Source organism: Tauraco erythrolophus, chromosome 15 (genome assembly GCF_009769465.1).
Source record: "Tauraco erythrolophus isolate bTauEry1 chromosome 15, bTauEry1.pri, whole genome shotgun sequence".
Lineage (NCBI taxonomy): Eukaryota > Metazoa > Chordata > Aves > Musophagiformes > Musophagidae > Tauraco > Tauraco erythrolophus.
The window spans coordinates 22,079,533-22,098,083 of NC_141479.1; the positions used below are offsets into that span (position 1 = coordinate 22,079,533).

Genomic DNA, 18,551 nt, shown 5'->3' on the forward strand with positions numbered 1-18,551 from the left:
GTGTGATGCCGTTACACGGGGTGTTCCCCAGCCTGCCCAGCCGAGGTGCGGCGAGCACGGGGCCCCGGCACGGCGTTCCCAGTAACGCAGTGGTTACGTTCCTTCTCGCCTTCCGCGTGGGAAGCTGAGAGATTGAGTTGGGTGACCTAAAATTCTGAGTGAGAAAAAGAGAAGATGCTCACTGAAAGTTTGTAAATGTTTTTCCTTGTAATTACCAGTCTGTTGGAGGAAGAATAGACAAAGTGATTATCTAACGAGCCCGCTTGATTAGTGGTTTTGCTTAACTTGTGCAGAAGCAAAGAGCATAGTGGTATTAATTACAGTTTATTTAGTGTATCGTGGGTTTTGTGCATGCCACGTTGAGGAAGAATTTTGTCCTTTTACTGAAAGAAGCTATGTTTTTACGTAGCATTTTTTATTTTTAAACAGCCTGTTTGACTAGACGGTGGCAGAGTAATCGGGACCTGCTACTCTCACTGGTTTATTGGTACTGGTTTTTTAATGCAGGTGCTGCCTCTCTGCTGTGGCTGGGCTGAAGAGCTGGCAGGGCAGGGCTGCTCAGGGCCGCGTGCTGGGCAGCCCGTGGTCAAGTGGCGAACCTTCCCCGGCAGAAAAACATAAATGAAATTGGTACAAAGCACAGGCCTCCTGACGCGGCGCAGCAGGGTCCGTTCAGCACCTTGTATGAAAGGCTTTGCAAGCTTCAGCAGAAATAGGAGCGTGGGAGTTGGGGCTTTCAGGGGTAGGAGATGTGGAGGACTCGAGGGGCGAAGTGCTGACCTCCCTGGGGCAGGAGAAGGCCCTTCTGCAGGAGAAGCCCCGGGCTGGGGAATGACTTGGAGGTGTTTGCGCACCGTGTGGCCTCGTGCAATTCCTTGCACGGTAGGAGTTTTGGGAAAGATGCTGATGGTGTTTGTCAGTGTAGGTCGTTGGTGCCTGGGAAGCGAGTGCTCTGGGTCACCCCAGCCGTCAGGGCAGGGAGCCGCTCTGCCGTGGCCACGCTCTCAGTAAACGAGTTGGAAGAAAAAGCATTTCTTTCACTCTTCTCCCTGCAAAGAAAAAAATCCTGGATAAATTACTTCTGTACGTTGCATGTTGAAACAGGATTTGTTTCTTCAGCAGTTCACACCAGTTATTCTAAACTGCTTTCTTCAGAGTCATTAGCTGTTAGAAACTACTTTTTGGTACTAAAAAAGTGTTACATCTGCATGAATTCATTGAGCCCTTTTTCTGCCAGTACCGTTTGCCACGGCGTGTTTACGTTGCTGCTGTAAATGAGTTTATTAGACTTCAGGTTCGTAATACAAACCTGCTCGGTACGAGGTCAAGAGTTATTTTCTGTTGTGCTTCAAAGTGAACACAAAATCGATCACATGATGATACGCTTCGGAGGGCTTCTTCCTTCAGGTTTTAATTATGGAACTGAACACAAGGCACAGTGCATCTTAAGGTACGCGCCTGGAAAGAAACATTTTTTGCATACACTGCAGATCTAAAATTGGTGCAGCTTTTTACGATAGCTGATTTGGTTTTAACATAAACATCTGTCTGTTGTGACAGAAAGTAGTATTTGGGATTGCATGGATGTGCAAGTTCAGGCGGAGACAGGCATGAGGCTGTTTTCCTGTTTGAAGAAGTATCATTTAACCTTAAATCCATTCAATGTGTGTGTGAACATACATTTGTTACAGAAGCGAAACAGCTTATTCAGATAATAGCAGGCTGTATCGTAAACTCTGAAAAAGCAGGTTGTGAGCCGCCTTCTGTTTTTAACACAGTTTAATGCTAATTGCTTCTCCTTTCCTTTATGTTTGCTCTCTGAAAAGCAGTTCCCATTTGCACTGGATGGAGGAGGCAGGGAAGCACCGTTCCTCTTCATCCTGCGGGTTTCCTTCTCTCTCAGAAAGAGAATTCCAAAGTTTGCTCTCAACTATAAATCTATCCATTAATATACACTCTTTTTATCTTTTTAGCTTTTCTGTGATTTAGCTTGTTTTTATTGGGAAGCTGCTTATAACATCTTTTTAATGGTCTGCTTTGACTTCCCAGAGCATCAGAGAACCAGAAAGGAGCTGGAGGGAAGAAGACCCCAATGCTGTGTGGTCAGTATCCAACTAAGAGTGAGGGGAAGGAGCTGAAGATAGTGGTACAGCCGGAAACCCAGCACAGGGCTCGTTACCTGACTGAAGGCAGCCGAGGCTCGGTGAAAGACCGGACACAGCAAGGCTTTCCAACTGTAAAGGTAGGCTGGTTAGTGTTAGGTGACACAGGGACACCTTTCCAAGGGGAGCTTTAGTAGAATGGGAACTGGTTCAGTTCAAGTAGGTCTAGAATCTCTTGTTTTTAGAGGGAAAGGGGAGAGGCTTTGTGCTCTCTTTGCTGAAGAGCCTGTACTGTATCTCTTCTTGCAGGTAACAAGAAGTCTTGTTTGCATCAAAAAGTTACAGGAGGAAGGAAACTTTGTCAAGGCCATGATACATAATCTGTGATGCATGTCCTGTTAGACTACAATTATACAAACTGTGTGAATAGATAGACACTTGAAGCATGCAAAACCAGGATAATGAAATGCTGTAACTGTTTGATTGCTGATGACGGTGGGTCATCGTTATGCCATATTGGTAAGGACATAAAAACTAGGTTTCATTTTAAAATTATGAAAGTGTGGGTGTTTTTTAATACGAAGTATCTGAATCCACATATCCAGAGTCTGTCTTTCAAGTGTAGAGTCATGAAGATCTGAGATGTACTCGATGGGTCGTACTGCTCAGTGTGGTTAGCAGTAACGAGGTACGCGCGGATTGGTAGAACTGAGGAATGGAGGGAAGAACAGAGGAAGCAGCTGTAGGCACACACAACACTTGCAGCCGGTCCCCTGTGTGGACTTCGATGCCCTGAAGTTTAGGTGTTGATGATCACTGGCTCTGAGGCGCAGCTGAGTGGCACACAGGACTGAATGGTGTCCTCAACCCTTCTGATTGAAGGGAGGGGTCTGGATGGAGCAGAAGCTGTCAAGGATCCAGGGCCTGGCTGCAGAGCTGTTTTTTCAAGCAAACGTTTAGCTGCTTTGTTGGTCTTGCTTCGTTTGGAGGGGAGAAAAGGACGACTGATGTAATTCATCTTACTCAGAGAGGGAAAATTGTTTGTGATCAGACTTGCCAGCCTGGTGAGGAGGGCTTTACTGTAAGTTCATCTGAGGATGGGGACCAGAGCCCAGGAGGAAGGGAGGAGCTACAAATGGAAGAGATGCATGAAGGCTACAAAGAGGTCTTTCACATTCCTGCTGCTCAGAAGGGAGAACGTTCAGAGGCTGTCCTTCCGTGGCTGCACACGAATGCAGAGTGTGAATTTGCAGGTTGTGTTTCTTCCCTGGTGTAGTCACAGGGCTGTGACTCGATGGGAATCACAGAGACTTGGGGTAGTGTGTGTGGCTGGAACGCAGTCATGGATGTGCAGCAGCTGTTTAGGAAGAAGAAAGGAAGTCAGGTATCATCAGGAGCTCCTGGACTGCACAGACCTCCAGCGTGAAATTGGAGACTGGCCTGTTGAGATCAAAGGAGGGGTGAAGTTGAGGGATAATAATGTTTTGGTATCTGTTACGGACTGCCTGACTGGGAACATAATAGATGATGCTTTCTGTGGGTAACTCACAGGAGTCTCCTGCTCACAGAGCTCCCTCATGGAGAAAGACTTCAGCCATCCCTCCATCTGCAAGGATGGTTACACAGCCTGGTGGAAGCAATCGAAGAACTTTAGGACTCTGCTTGTGAAGGTTTCCTATGCAAGTGGTAGAGGGACTCACCAGGAGGAATGCTTGCCTTACAGAGAGACAAACAGAAGAACTGACGTCAAATGTCACCACAAAAGTTGCAGCAACTGCAGTATGAACGTGGGAGCGGACACCGAAGTGAATACGAGCCAGCGTTGGAGACGCGTTGGAACGAAGGCAAACGGCATCCTGGTCATACTGGGAGGAGTGTGGCCAGCGGGTCGAGCGAGTAGACAACTCTGTTGTCTTACAAATAAGAAAGATAAAAGGCACTTCCTTTCATACTTTTTCTTAGTTATGCCACTTGGAGAAAGAGCAACAAAGCAGTTCTCAATCTAAACTAATTTACCGGGTCCACAAAGAAATATTTGTTTATGGTACAGCCCTTAAAATTTGTGCTGACTACTGCTGACAGAATGTAGAAGTGTACTTCTCTTTAAAGGCCTGTTCAACAGTGTTTGAAACATCTCCAGCACTTCACTCAGTCCTCCTGAGTAGTGTAGCAATCCAGTACAGTTTCATAAGAAAAGAATCCATTCATATAGTCCTGTTGCTATGGTGATTTAGTGCTCATTTGTGTGAATTTTCTTAATGGGCCTTTGTTCCTCTGAATTGCCTTTCAGTTCCTTTCCCAGTTACCCTTTAGCACCCATCAGTGAAAATTCTGTTTGGAAGAGTCTGGTGTTACTGAATTCCTGGAAGCTCAAGCTTGCTTTACCAGTAGGCAAACTGGTCCATGCGCTGCCGATAAAAGTCCGGCAGGGTTGGACAGACCCTGAGTCAGTGGATTTTCAGGAAACAGGAGCTAGGGGAAAGGACAAGAGGTTTGGTTTTGTTTTGTTTGGGGATTTTTCGAGCTGTTTTAAAGATGCAGAAGACGAGTGTAAAAGTGTTGCTGGTTCACAGAAATCCGGTGCCCGCTGCTCTCTGGCAGCCCCTGCGAGGGGCGACCATCCAGATGTGTCACTCGTGGGCAGGCTGAGGGGGAGAAGCAAGTTCTGTGGCCTTCTAAAGAAAACGGTGTTGCTCGATGGCTTAAAGCTAGAGGGTCTACAATCTGCGTGAATTAAAATCGCATCAATAAACCTTGGTCAGGTTTCCTGAATGGAAAGTGTCAGCGGAGGTATTCCAGCCATTGGGGCAGGTTTTCACGTTTTCTTGCAAACCGGTGCAAAGCTGGAGCAGTTACCATCCAGATGATGGGAGGTGCTCTCACACACCTTTCATGGCTTCTGACACCAGCACCGGGGGAGAAGAGCAGCACCGGTTAGCTGTGGTGATGGCGTTCCCAGCCAAGGAGACCGCGGTGACATGACACAAAGACTGTTGGTTCAGGTTTCCGTGTAAAAGAGATCCAGCTGTGGAATATCGGAGTCTCCTTTACTCCCTGCGTCCTTTTGACCAGCTGCTGAAATTAAGTTCTCTCTTGTTGGGTATTTTCATGATCGTTTGTTTACTGGGGCTCTCTTGGCTTCTGCGCCCTTTGGTGTGACCAGTACCCACCAGCCTGTGGTTCGTACGTGGGAGCCTGTGCTGGGCCACCTCCAGAAATCCTTTGGCTTTGCCCACCTGTAGCAGTCATGGCCCACCTATCTGCTGTGCGCTGGTTGCTCCTTTGGGACATGAGGGCGTACGATGATTTTATCAGTATTTCCTGATTTTTTTTTTTTTTTTTCCATTTTTTTTGAACTAGCTGAGAACTGCAGAGCTAAATTTTGTGAGTGTTTCGGGACTGATCCCCTAAGAGGATGATTCTGCTCTCCTTGTACCTCCGTACTAACGATGAGTTTTGTTCTGCAAGTATTGACGGGGCTTCCAGGCCTGGGACGAAACAGCGTTGTCACCCAGGAACCCTCTAAACAATTATGGCTTAATGAAAACATTGAAAATAGTTATTTTATCTCCTCCTAGACTGCTGTGGCAAAGAATTTCTGTCTCTGGCCAGGGAGTTTGACAGTGATCTAGTATTTCTTTTTACTGGGAGCATTCTGTTACCTGAGAAGAATGAGAGGTTACTTCATGATACAATGTCCAGGTTTACTTCAGGACTTGTTTTACTTCCACATCAGAGTATTTTGAGTACGTAGCACCACAGTGGGATTCCACAAAAAAAAAAGTTAAAAGAACACACACGCTTTCCTGCCAGTACGTTGATGTTATAAGAACAAATGTGTTTTTCCACTACCCCGTGTTCTGGGATAATTACGGCTTGCACGCGGGATTGCAGGAGGACTGCAGGAGCATTATGTGAAATGTATGTCTGACCTTTTATTTATCAAGTGTTTGAGTGAATCCTAACCCTGTTCGTCAGCTTTGAGTAGGAGATGTCAAGTTCCTATTTTTTATTTTTATTTTGGTGTCTGAAGGAAAGCCAGGTTTGCGTGGCTGGACCATACAGTCATTCATCCCATTCCTTCCCTTGCTTTCCCCCTCATCCTGTCCTGACTCATCCAGAGGTTTTGCAAGCGTTAGAAAATTGTAAAGGTGGGATCCTGGAAGCGTGGTGTGCTAATTGATGGATCGGCATACGCGTGCTGCCCGACGAATGCTGCTCAGCTTTGGAACTAGTCACAGCAAATGTTCTCTTTCTCAGCTGGCTGGTGGATGTAGATGCTGGTGGGGAAGGAGGATCCTGGGAAGAGAAAGAGAAATAGTCGTTGCTGGGCTGAGAATAAGGGGTCATAAGAGACCTGGAAGTTGGAGTTGGGATAATTCTGTGTCGATAGATAGGATCCAAGCTGGTTTACAAATAAAATAATTTTTTTAAAAATCATTTCACCTGTTTATTAAATGGCTGTCTTGTCCTTTAATGGAAGAACAAATGGCAAAAGATAAAAAAAATTAGCATTTTAGTTATAAAGTAGATGAAAAATTTTGTTCTTTCTTCCCTTGAAATTGTTTCCAGCAACACTGGGAGCAGATTGGCTTCAAATTCAGCTGCATAAACTGTTTCCTGTTCTAATGAAGAGGCGTTGTTGGCCAATTGAAATATTAAACGTGTGTTGCTGTTCCAGCTGGAGGGTCACAACGAGCCAGTGGTGCTGCAGGTGTTCGTGGGGAACGACTCCGGGCGAGTGAAGCCGCACGGGTTCTACCAGGCCTGCAGAGTCACTGGGAGAAACACCACTCCCTGTAAAGAGGTGGATATAGAGGGGACGACGGTTATTGAGGTCGGACTGGACCCAAACAACAATATGACACTTGCGTGAGTACATTTTTTTTTTAAATAATTTTGATTTATTAGCTTGTTTTCAGAAACTGGTTTTTCCTTTTTCCATTGGATTGGTTAGCAGTTAAAAATCGGAACATCTTGGCACACACCAGGCACTCAGTGAAGCTACAAAAACTTTCTGCATTCTCAGTTTGTGTGTGTTACACTTGAAGCTTAATCTTGTCTTTCCTAGAACTTTATCAATTAACTTTCTTACATTAGTTTTGTGTTCTGTTTGAACAATAATATGCATATTCAAGCATTCCGTGAACTATAAACTGGGCACTGGTTCTGCTGGTTGTCTTGTCTTTTAACAAGCACAGAATTGCTAATTAGAAGAGGGAAGGAGAATATTGGCATCTTCAGATCCCTTTGGGGCCGAAAGGCTGGGAGTTGTGGATAGTGAGGCTGGGCTCTGGCTTGTCTCCTGTCCTGCTTGTTCCACTTCTGTCATTCCCACCAGCCAGTCCTTTGCCACCACAGCCTCCTGCTTCTCTGTGTGTGCAGAGCGTGTCTGGCCAAGCACGGGCGACGCTCTGGATGCGCTCTGCGGGCGCGGGTGGGCACTGCACGGCTGTGCCCGGTCTGGTGGCCGTGGTTAACTGCAGTAGGTTTTTGGGCAAGTGGCCTCTCTGCTTATGTGGTTTGGATCTCGCAAGAAACTTTAGATACAAGTGATTCCCAAATAAACTTTTCACATGTGTCTTAACATGTAGCAAGGGAGTGATTTGCTGTCAAAGTATTCTTTTCCATAGAATTTCTTTTTTTTAATTGGTGTGGGGTTGAAAGCTGCCACTTGTTACTTAGAAGCTTGTCTTGTTTCAAGAGAAGAAACGTTCACTTCAATTTACAGTGTCTGGTTTTTAAGCAGAATAATACAGTTTGCTAATAGACTGAACCAGTTTGATTTTTTTAAATATCAAATACACACCCATGATAAGTTTGGAAACTGCCTCTTGGAAGTAATTTTATGACTGTCCTCAAGCGTTAATGTAAAACCATGACATTAACAGCATAGAGATATTAGAAAGATGAATTTGGAATTAACGAGGAAGAAAAGTTTTGCCTAGGCTGTTTTCCCACAATATATCTTGATGTATAGAAGAAATCTTCCTCGTATTTGGATGATGCCATAGCACCTCTCTGTTGAGGGTGATGGCAGTGCCACCTTCTGAATCGCACTCCCCACTCCTCTCTGCTCCCCCGCTGGTGCTCCTTGGCCCTCATGCAGCACAAAGGTTTGATTCTACTCCAGTTAGATGTCAGATGGTCCCTGTACTTTTTGGATGTAGGGCCTGAGGTCCTGCTAAAATTACAATATTCTTCTTCTTAACACATCAGACTGTGTTTGGGTTTTTTGTTTGGTTGGTTTTTGCTTGAAAGCATTTTGCATCTGGCATGTCTTTGTGCAAGTCAGCCCTGCATCAGCCTCTCACCCCGGCCCTGTGTACGTTTCCCATAGGACCACAGTTATGGTATGACGTATCTATCACTTCCAAGTTCCACTGAGCATAAAAAATAATATGACTACAGTAAGTTTTCTTCTACTACTGCTTTAAGTGAATGCAGAATATCGTGTAGTTATAGTCCTACAAACCCAGATCTACCCTCAGGAATGGAAGAATGACGATCTGGGATTATAAATGGAATGCTTACCAGAAAAAAATATAATATTTCAGTAATTAATTCAAGATTTTTGACTTTGTGGCTTGTGTAACTAGTTAAAAAGACTATTAAAGATGCTGAACTTACTAAATTCTGTTCTAACCTCTCAACTGTTTTGTGTTGGTAGGGTTGATTGCGTGGGAATACTGAAGCTGAGGAATGCTGATGTTGAAGCTAGGATAGGGATCGCTGGTTCCAAGAAAAAAAGCACACGTGCTAGGCTGGTATTTCGTGTTAACATCACTCGCAAAGATGGTTCAACTTTGACTCTTCAGACACCTTCTTCCCCAATTTTGTGCAGTAAGTATCAAAATAAGAAGTTGGGTATTTGAGGACTCTGGATTTTAGTGTGATTGGCATGAGATGCCTTGGGAGAAAACCACTCCAGTGTTAATCTGTGATTATTTCAGAACCGCTATGGCTAAGATCCCATGGATTGATTTTTATTTGGAGTGGGATGGGGTTTTAGTTAAATGACTGACCAGTATTTAAAAGCAGTTAAAATTTTTATTAAATGGATTTTTCCCTTTCAAAAGGTCCGAATCTTTGTCATGATTGCTTTGAACTTATTGTATGGCTCTTTTGATCCAGGTTTTAATCTCTTCTGTGTTGGTCACGTTCATCCATCAGCTTTCAGTGACAGACAGGGCTTCTAATCAGTCCAGGAGCGTGGGCCAGGGGCGGAATCTGTTCTGGTTCAGTGCAGGAATGAAACTTTTTGTAGCTATTTATTAAAATGCTCTGCTGAGCACTGAGCACAGATGGCTGCACTGACTGGTAGGTTACACTGAACCACGTGGAAAATGAAATGCGGGGAGGCTGCGGCACATCAGGGGATGCTGGTGTGTGCACAGTCTGTAGTGACTTCCCGTTTCTGGGAATTCTGCTCTTCTGTCAAAGAGAAGAGACAGGGAAGTGTGTTAGATACAGCTGTTGATGGGATTGTTGATACTTGTTGATGAATGAGGTGGTAGGAAGGCTTTTTCTCCGTGTGTGGAGCATAGGATGGTTATGCAAGCTGCTGGACACTCGTGTTGGGCTCTTCCTGTTGTATAAAAAGAAGTTATTGTTTTGGGTTTTTTTCTTTTTCCTAAACACTGTCAGTACCTATTGTGTCAGGGCTCTTATTCAACTCGTCAGAAACTGCAGCTTCGTCGCCAGCGAAGGAACAGATTGGAAGAGGAGGTCATTAGAAACATGAGAGCCCCACATCAGATACCACCGCGCGATTCCAGCGCCGCGGGCAGCAGGTGGTTCGGCACCTGGGCCATGTAGCCCGTCTCTCCTCCCAGTATTCCACCCTCACAGAGGATCCCTTGGCAGGACTTAGGGAGAGCAGTGATCCTGTGGAAACCCTGAAAAGGCTCATAACCAGAGACGTGATGCAGGGGAGGACTCTCCTTCTCTCCTCAGCCGTGTTCTGTGCTTGGGCAGTAATTTGACGTTTGGGGTGCTTTTCCAGAAAGGTCAGCTTGAGGTGTTCCTGTCCCTCTTTTAGCAAAAAGTGACAGGAAGAGCAAAAATATTTCTTTTTATAGTGTTTTTTGCACTGGTGGGGTTCTCAGACTTAGGCTTTTTTTAGGAAAATACACAAGTACATTTGCTGGAAATATGGTTGTCTCTGTAGCTCCATTCCAGTCAGTAAAGCATTGTAGTATCAGATACTAATTTTCACATTTGAGGAAAAAAAAAAACATTTTCTACAAAATCTCCAAATATTTGTTTGTATCATTAAATTACTGGTTAAAGAGAAAATATTTAAATCATAGCAGGAATGGGAATGGAAGTCGGCTGTTGTTTATCTTAAACACTTATCAATCCAAAACTTGCTATTGTAAGTAAAAGCAGAGAGTCTGAGATGTTTTAGAGACTGATTTTAAAATAGGCTGTTTAGCTAAAAAAAGCTGGATTTGATGCATTTCCTGCTTAGCTTGTTGGTAAGGCCGTTCCAGCATTGATTTATGAGGGTCCCGTGTAGCCTTCGCTCTGTTGAATGGATCCATTTACACCTGCAACGTTAGTGGCTGTTTTGAGATATGGGCAGTGAGTAAAAAAGCAGAATATATGGAAGTGATGACATACAGAGGGATGTTACAATAAAAGGAAGAAGGAAAGAAGGAAAGAAGTTATCCTTTCATAAATAAAGTTTGTTTTTTTTTAAAAAAAAATACAGTAAGAAGTAAATTGGTTTAGTTTTTAGCAAGCTGGGTTTTGGTCAGTTGATAAGAAAATCTTCCTGATTGTTTAAGTAGCTCAGAGGTTGTCCAGCAATTTTCATAGATTTCATAGATTTCATAGATTTCTAGGTTGGAAAAGACCTTAGAGATCATCGAGTCCAACCATCCCTAATCCCCATTAAACCATATCCTCAAGTAGATCATCCACCCTATTCTTAAACACATCCAGGGATGGGGACTCAACCACCTCCCTGGGCAGCCTATTCCAGTGGCTGACAACCCTTTCAGAGAAGAAATACTTCCCAACATCCAACCTGAATCTCCCCTGACTAAGCTTATACCCATTTCCTCTTGTTCTATCACCCATCACTAATGTAAAGAGCCCTTCCCCCACCTCCCCACCATCCCTTCTCAAGTATTTATAGGCCGTAATCAGGTCTCCCCTCAGCCTCCTCTTCTCCAGGCTAAACAACCCCAACTCCCTCAGCCTCTCTTCATAAGTTTTATTTTCCAGCCCCTTGACCAGTTTAGTCGCCCTTCTTTGGACTCGCTCCAGGAGCTCAATATTTTGTAGCATCTCCATTGCTGGAAGTCTAAAACAAAGAAACAAAATACTCTGGTTAGACTTGTGTCTTTGAGGAATGAGGTGGGTAAAACTGGTCATGGTATGAAGGTTCAGAAGGGAATTCTTGAGGCTCTTTCCAGGATTCTGTGCTTCTGTCTTAACTTACTCCCAAGTTCTGGCGACTTGCAGTAGACCCTAGACAACCAAACAGTGCTGATACATACATACTGTCTGATCAATATGGTATAAAACTTCATTGTTTATTAAGTTATTTGTTTATATAAATCCTCTCCTCCAGCACATTACATCCGGTTTCTTTGCTACGTGCATCTTCTTGCAGGTGTGTGCTCTACCACGTCATAGTAAGGGTCACGTTTTCACTCATCAGAGCCTGCTCCTGTTGTCTTTCATAACTGACATTGCTGTCCACGTTGCAATAATGTTCCTGAAACAGCAGGAAAGACTTTAAGTGGGTGCAGGCCTTTTATGAAGGTCTGTGTCTTAAATAGACTTTGTTAACTTGGTGGCAGACCGAAATCCAGCTCCCCTTTTCAGGAGTTCATGTGCCTTGAGCATATTTAGTAGTTGTGCAATGGTTGCCTGGAAACCCGCTGCGACAGTTGTAGAAAAATCCTTTCTGAAAGGTCATTAAATAATTTGGAGTGTTGCAGTACGTGTGTTCTGGGTGGTGAGCCCAGAGGACGCTGCTGTTGAACACAAAAGTGGGCCACGTGAGTGCAACGTGCAAGTGCCAGCTTTGGCACGAGGGTCTGTGGTGGATAGAAAAGGTGCTTGAGAAACTTCGTTAGAAACTGGAAATGTTTCCTAACAGGTGGAATGCGACAAAGTCAACGTACCTTATTTTAAAATGTCTGTATTTAAATTGTCTTTGGTGCTCGTTTTCATTTGGCACACGTGGTCTTATTTGATTTCTGCTTGAAGAAGGGTAGGAATGGTTTGCAGCAAAGCCAGTTTGTAGTTGTTACGTAAATCATCCCCCGAATCACTGGCCAGAGGTTTCCCGGGACGTGTATCCGTAAGCCGCGTTCTCTTTGCTAGTGTATAGGGTCTAAATTGCTGTAATTCCCAACTGGAGAGATGCGACTCCTGCAAGGATTCGTGTTGGCTGAAGTGTGTAGGTCTTAGAGAGTCATCACAGAACCCTAGAATGGTTTCAGTTGGACGGGATGTTGAAGGTGATCCAGTTCCAGCCCCCTGCCGTGGGCAGGGACACCTTGCTCTCCATCAGGTTGCCCAAGGCCCTGGGTTCTTGCACCAGCCAGAAGGCTATGTCCTGTAAAAAAAAAAAAAAAAAGTCTGTAAAAACTAATAATATGGGAATTACTGCTTCTACTCCTCTGCATACCAGAATAAAATAATCTTCATAAAAAATGTTCTCATGAGCTCGAAGGTGTGCGTCAGCCGCGTCTGAGGGCTGATGCCTTTGTTTATCACTCTCTATGCCAGGAAATTACAGACTCAAATTTTCTTCTCTCCTGAACACTTCTTGAGCTTTAGCTCAACTACTGAAAGTTTCATTTGGAAGATTTAATAAACACAGGAGAAAAGGGAAACGATTTACTGGATCATTAACCTAAGTGTGATTTTTGTGAGATCATCATATTTAGCGAGGAAATAATAAAAACAGTTGTCTTCTGAAAAGTTGTGTCATGAATGTGATATAGTAAAGGAAGAGGCTCAGGAATTATTTTTTTTTTTCTTTGCTTTGTAATCCTGTAAGTAAAAGCTTTTTGTTTCAGATGTTGATGTTTTCTTGATTTCAAAGTATGTTTTTTTTCCAATTTCAGCTCAACCAGCCGGAGTTCCCGAGATCCTAAAGAAAAGTCTGCACAGTTGTTCGGTGAAGGGGGAAGAGGAGGTTTTTTTGATTGGCAAGAACTTTCTAAAGGGAACAAAAGTGATTTTCCAGGAAAACGTTTCTGGTTAGTGTGAAAGCAGTACTGGCTTGGGGTGCTGAAGAGAGCGTGTTGGGGTCTATGTTGGTTGATAAAGTGTGGTTGCAGAGAGCAAACTGAGAAGCAGAATCAAAGGCACTAAAATAAATTGCTTTATAAGGATGTGCAATAAATTATGCTTTTTAACTTTCATTTAGATGAGAATTCTTGGAAGGCAGAAGCTGAAATAGACATGGAATTATTTCATCAGGTACTTTTGTGTTGTTATTACATTAAAAAAACCCTCTGATTCACTTCCCAAAGGGAAATAGAATAAGCCTTTCCCTCTTCCTGTGCATTTCTAGAAATAATATTCTTTTTCCTCAGATAAGTTCTTTAGTGAGTCTGGTAGAATATCATTGTTTTAGGTTTAGACAGCTATAATTGTTCACTTTCTGACTGGGAACTGAGCTAGCACAGTAGGAGTGGGGTGTACGAACTGGGTGAGCGGGTCTGTGCCCGTTCATACAGTGTGATTAAAAGGCCTGATAGAGTTTTCCCAGCAGCTTTCCCGAGAACACCTTGGATTACTGCTGAGTAGGAACAGGTCGGGTGTACGATGGAGTCGTTACACCTGGCTGGATTTCTGTTCCACTTGAAAATGTTTCGCAGAATATTTGTTTATTCTGTTTGACACAACTAAGTGTCTTTATGGCCTGTTGGACTGAAATTAGAGAGATTTAGATGTAAATGACGTCAGACAAATCTCATCTTGCTCCCCCTTCTGAAGGCAGCATTCCATGCCTGGCAGAAGTGATTCTGCGCTTCCAGGGGGATAGATAGTTGGGGAATAGGCAGCCCATAGATGGCTCATGGCTGTGGCTGTTGGATGAGCGCAAGCCTGGATTTCGAGTCTGCTGGGTGTGAAATCCGCTGGAGCGTGACATGAACCTGCATCCTCTGTTCGCACCCAGTACAAAGATGTGCCTCAGCAGAACAGTGGAGTGTCTGAGTCCAGCAGAACTTGGTGGCAGACTGGTTGCAGCTCACTGAGGCATGTTAGGTGTACGCTTGTGTTTAAGCACTGGGCTTCCTACATCCGTCCGTCCTTCCTTCCCCTTCTGTTTCAGCTGCAGGTTGCCAGCGAGCGCCGTACAGGCAGATGGTTCAAATCTCTCTTCTAGCATGAGTTAGTTACTGAAGGTGTAACTTGATCACATTTCCCCTATGTCTTTGATTTTTATGGTGTTTTGTCAGTCTGTTTTCTGATTTCATAGATTTCATAGATTTCATAGATTTCATAGATTTCATAGATTTCTAGGTTGGAAAAGACCTTAGGGATCAAGGTCAATAGTAATAAAGTAAGGTTTCTAATGTGATTTTTGATTTTTTTTTTTTTTTAAATTATCTTTGCATTGCAGAATCACCTTATTGTGAAGGTGCCACCATATCACGACCAGCAAATAACCTCAGCTGTTTCGGTGGGAATATATGTGGTGACCAATGCTGGAAGATCACACGATGTGCAACCATTTACATACACTCCAGACACATGTATGTAAACCAGAGGAGTGGAAAAAGAATGGGTGGTTTTACCTCCTAAGCATCTCACTTCTGATTTCATAGTACTTAGTCCACACAGCAGAAATGTTAAATTATGTGAATCTTTTCAAACTGCTCGTGCTGATGAGGTTTGCTTTGTTAAATAATAAACTCTAAGGACTTGGCTGTTCCCATTTATGTAGCAGGCAGTTTAAATTTCAGCTGCACGGAGACAGCTGCTCTTATAAAGTAGCATCCATTTCTAGGATAGGGTTCAAAATGAAACTGAGCAGGAAGAAAAGTAGACATACTACATACAGTGCACCAAATGCAAACCAAAAATAGCACCAAGCTTTATCCTAAGGAAGGCGGGTGTTTGACCATACAATGTGTTTTTATTTATCTGCGTTACAATACGCAGCGCAATTGCAGACTGACTCTTTCGTTTTTGGAAGTGAAAAGGAGATTTTGGGCACTGTGATCATTGGTGCATTCACAGCCACAAACAAAGTTTATGTACGACTCAGAATGTTTCTCTGGGTTTCAAAGAACCTTAATTTCTTTAAGGTATAAGTATCTGGTTTGGTTTGCTTTGGTTTTTTTGCTTGTTTGTTGTTTTAACGTAAAGTAAATTTTCCATGTGTTTTGTCTCAACAGCTGGTACTCAGAATGTTAATGTGAAGAAGGAAATCTCCAGCCCAGCCCAACATTGTTGTTTTGAAGAGGCTATAAAAGGTACTAAATTGATTCTTATCATTGTTAATAATTTAACTATAAATTCCTACCCAAATTTGAAGGAATGAGTCAGGTGTCCTGTGAAGATAAGTCTGTGCTTATAAGATCTGACTATATTCTTACAGAGAGGCTTGTTTTCTGATGCTGAATATTTTACTTTATAACAGTATTCCTTTAAATGTATTTTAACATGAGCTAGTATAGAACAAAAACTTTGCAAAAAATAATAATTAAAAAAAAATTCCATGCCTCAGGCCCTGGAGTCTAATCTTCATTTAATATGCTTGCAAGTGAAGAATTAAAAAGGGAGAAGCCTAAGATGGGGCAGTTAATACAAAGGATTTAGAAAATGTGTGGTGTTAAATTAAGCAAAAACACACAGGTGGGGGAAGAACCAAGCACTGGAAAACACAAACACGCCAACTTGGCATTTTTGGGAAGCTGTCCAGTGGTTTTGTAAGACCACTTCCAACGGGTCTGGTGAGGAATGCTAATTCTGGCCATTTCAACTTGCTCCTGTCAGGGAGGTGGTTTTTTTCTTGACCGTTCTGTCCACACAGTTTGTAGTTTTGTTCCAAGGGAGCAAGGTTTGGGTTTGCCTGGTTTTTAAGTGTGAAGTGGATTGATCCTTCTGATATTGGGATAAAGTAGAGGAAGGAAATGTTTCTTAGTTGATCGTTAAAGCTATGGCAGTGTACAGAGGTTAATGGAAATTTCCATAGCCTGCTCTGGTGAAAACAGGTTGAAAGGTAAGCAAATTAACAATGTGATCACAAGTTTGATAGGAATCCATAGCTTCAGGTTAAAATCCTGAAGCTCATGTTTGAAGTTAATAGCTGGGTCTTGGCAGGGGATATGTTTACAAGTTGACTTTACAACTTGTTAGGGAGGATAATACAAGATATGATGAGTTTAAACTTGCAGAGAATGTTTGAGGGAGAAATATGCAAAAATATTTAGGGCAATGAAACAAGCTGTTAAAAGGACTTCTAGTAGCAAGATTAAGAAGATGAGGCAAACAATAACTAATGTACCAGGGCAAGCCTGGCATCCATCTAATTTAGTGTGGAGGCTTAACCAAGGGAAGATACCAGCTGCTTCGGGAGAACGTCTGCTGTTCGTAAGAACACAAGGTGCTATTTGTGTTGCTTCATGTCCTCCATTGAATTTATATGATAAATCTTAATTTACTTTCTGTGCGGGGTTTCTGTTGGCCAGCTCTTTTTCCACAGTCCATTCCTGTACCCGTTCTGCTCTAGGCTGATCAGGAACCAGAGGTCAGACAATTCTGTCCACTTGACGTAGTTTGTCTCTGCATGTGTCCCAGCCTGTCGTTGCTCACTGGTCTGAAATGATAAAGTCCAGGTGGGGATCCAGTGAGATGCTGCTTCCTTCCTGTTTCCTTTCACTGGGAGCTAAATCCTAGAATTCAGCGTTTGTTTAGTGGCATCATTTCCAGCAGCCCTGGCCGAACAGAACGGACTGTTGCTGCCAGAGACATGTACAGTTACATATTGAGCTACAGGGCCTTTCTCTTCCTACCCTGCATTTTAATCTTTGTCTCAGGAATTTGTGAATATTCCCTAAAATGATTTCTATCACATCATCTGCATGTGTGGGAAAAAAACCCAAACAAACGTGGCTTCCCGAAGCCATTACAGATTCTTAGCTCCAATGTTTTAAGAGTCTGCAGATTTGACAGACTTCAGTGATGATTTACTTTTTGAGACAACAAATCTGTAATTCTCAGCTGTTCTGTAAAACTTGAGGCTGTATGGACAGCTGCTTAGTTCAGGTCTTTGCCTTCTAACATTGCAGTAGCGCTGGAGCACTGTTTTTAACTGGTTAATGATGGTTCCAGTTTCCAGCTTTGAGAGAAAAAGGAAAGAGGATGTGTTTGCCTTGATAAGGTGGCAACTATGCAGAAGTTCTAAACTGTGTTACAAAAACATAGTAAAAGACCAAAACCAACAGTATTTCTCTGCTTTTGAAACTTTTTTCATTATTAGTCTCACTTCTTTTTTTATCATTCTTCCAGCCAAATATGTCACTATGAACAAACGTGCATTGCTGGAATCTGATCTGTGTACCGTTAGGGTTTTTTTTTTTTTATTACTTACACAGATTTTTTTATTGTTTCTGATGAGCACAACATGACTGAGCACGTAGAGGAGAAAAGCTTATAAATTGTGACTACAGGATAGAAAAATACTGGCTGCTGTGTTTAATACACTGCAGGACTGGCTGTCCTGAAGCAGACGTGTTTCACAACAGACTCGCTCAAACCGCGTTCCCCGACACGTTGGGTCACAGGGCTTGTATGTCTGGAGCCACCCCAAGCCCCTGAGTCAACAGAAGGAGGGAAAGAGTTTGTTTGACTGTCGGTATATTGACAACTGTTGAAGATTAATTCTTTAATTTACTTGAAAGTACTTCTGGAACGATGTTTTTTACAGTTTTTCCCGTTGGTTTGTTTTAAGCTCAATTTCAGCGGTAGGTGAAATCAAGAAAGTTAATTTCATTTACAGCAAAGATCTCAGATAGCTTATGTAGTATTTTTTATGTGGATCAGGAAAAATTAAAACTAAAAAGGTTCATTTTAAGAAGCCACCTTTCTAACTTTAAAAAAAAAATAGGCACTGCAAAGGCAAAATAGCAATTTGCTCTTGCTACAGAGCTGGCACGCAGATTTGTCAGGTTTTTACTTGATTAGTCATTTAACAGAATGAAAATACAGTCTGAATGCTTTGGGCACTCTGTTCACATGCTTATCTGAAAACAGACATTTTTCAAAATAAAATAGAAAAGTTATACAGTTGACGTGCAGTAAAGTTTAAAATCTGATAATTTGTGGAAAGGTGTCGTAAGCTTTTGTGTTTGTAGCTTAAGCAGCTGGTGGATGGCTGTCCTGGTCTAAAACGATGGGAAATGGAAGAAAACAAAACTATGGCATTGCTGTTAGTCTTAAAAATAGCCTCTGAAGGCTTCAGGT

The 18,551-nt window shown here is 42.9% G+C and overlaps 1 protein-coding gene across 3 annotated transcripts in view; it reads left to right on the forward strand.

Annotated features, from left to right (window-relative positions):
* The window catches only part of NFAT5 (nuclear factor of activated T cells 5), a 65,938-nt gene that overhangs the window by 41,295 nt on the left and 6,092 nt on the right, over positions 1-18,551 (forward strand). For all 3 annotated transcript variants that reach the window (XM_086620917.1, XM_086620920.1, XM_086620918.1), the window contains 7 exons: positions 2,050-2,242; positions 6,784-6,974; positions 8,773-8,945; positions 13,196-13,330; positions 13,501-13,553; positions 14,704-14,836; positions 15,482-15,559. In XM_086620917.1, coding sequence (XP_086477043.1) covers positions 2,050-2,242; positions 6,784-6,974; positions 8,773-8,945; positions 13,196-13,330; positions 13,501-13,553; positions 14,704-14,836; positions 15,482-15,559 — 956 coding nt within the window. The remainder of the gene's footprint in view (positions 1-2,049; positions 2,243-6,783; positions 6,975-8,772; positions 8,946-13,195; positions 13,331-13,500; positions 13,554-14,703; positions 14,837-15,481; positions 15,560-18,551) is intronic.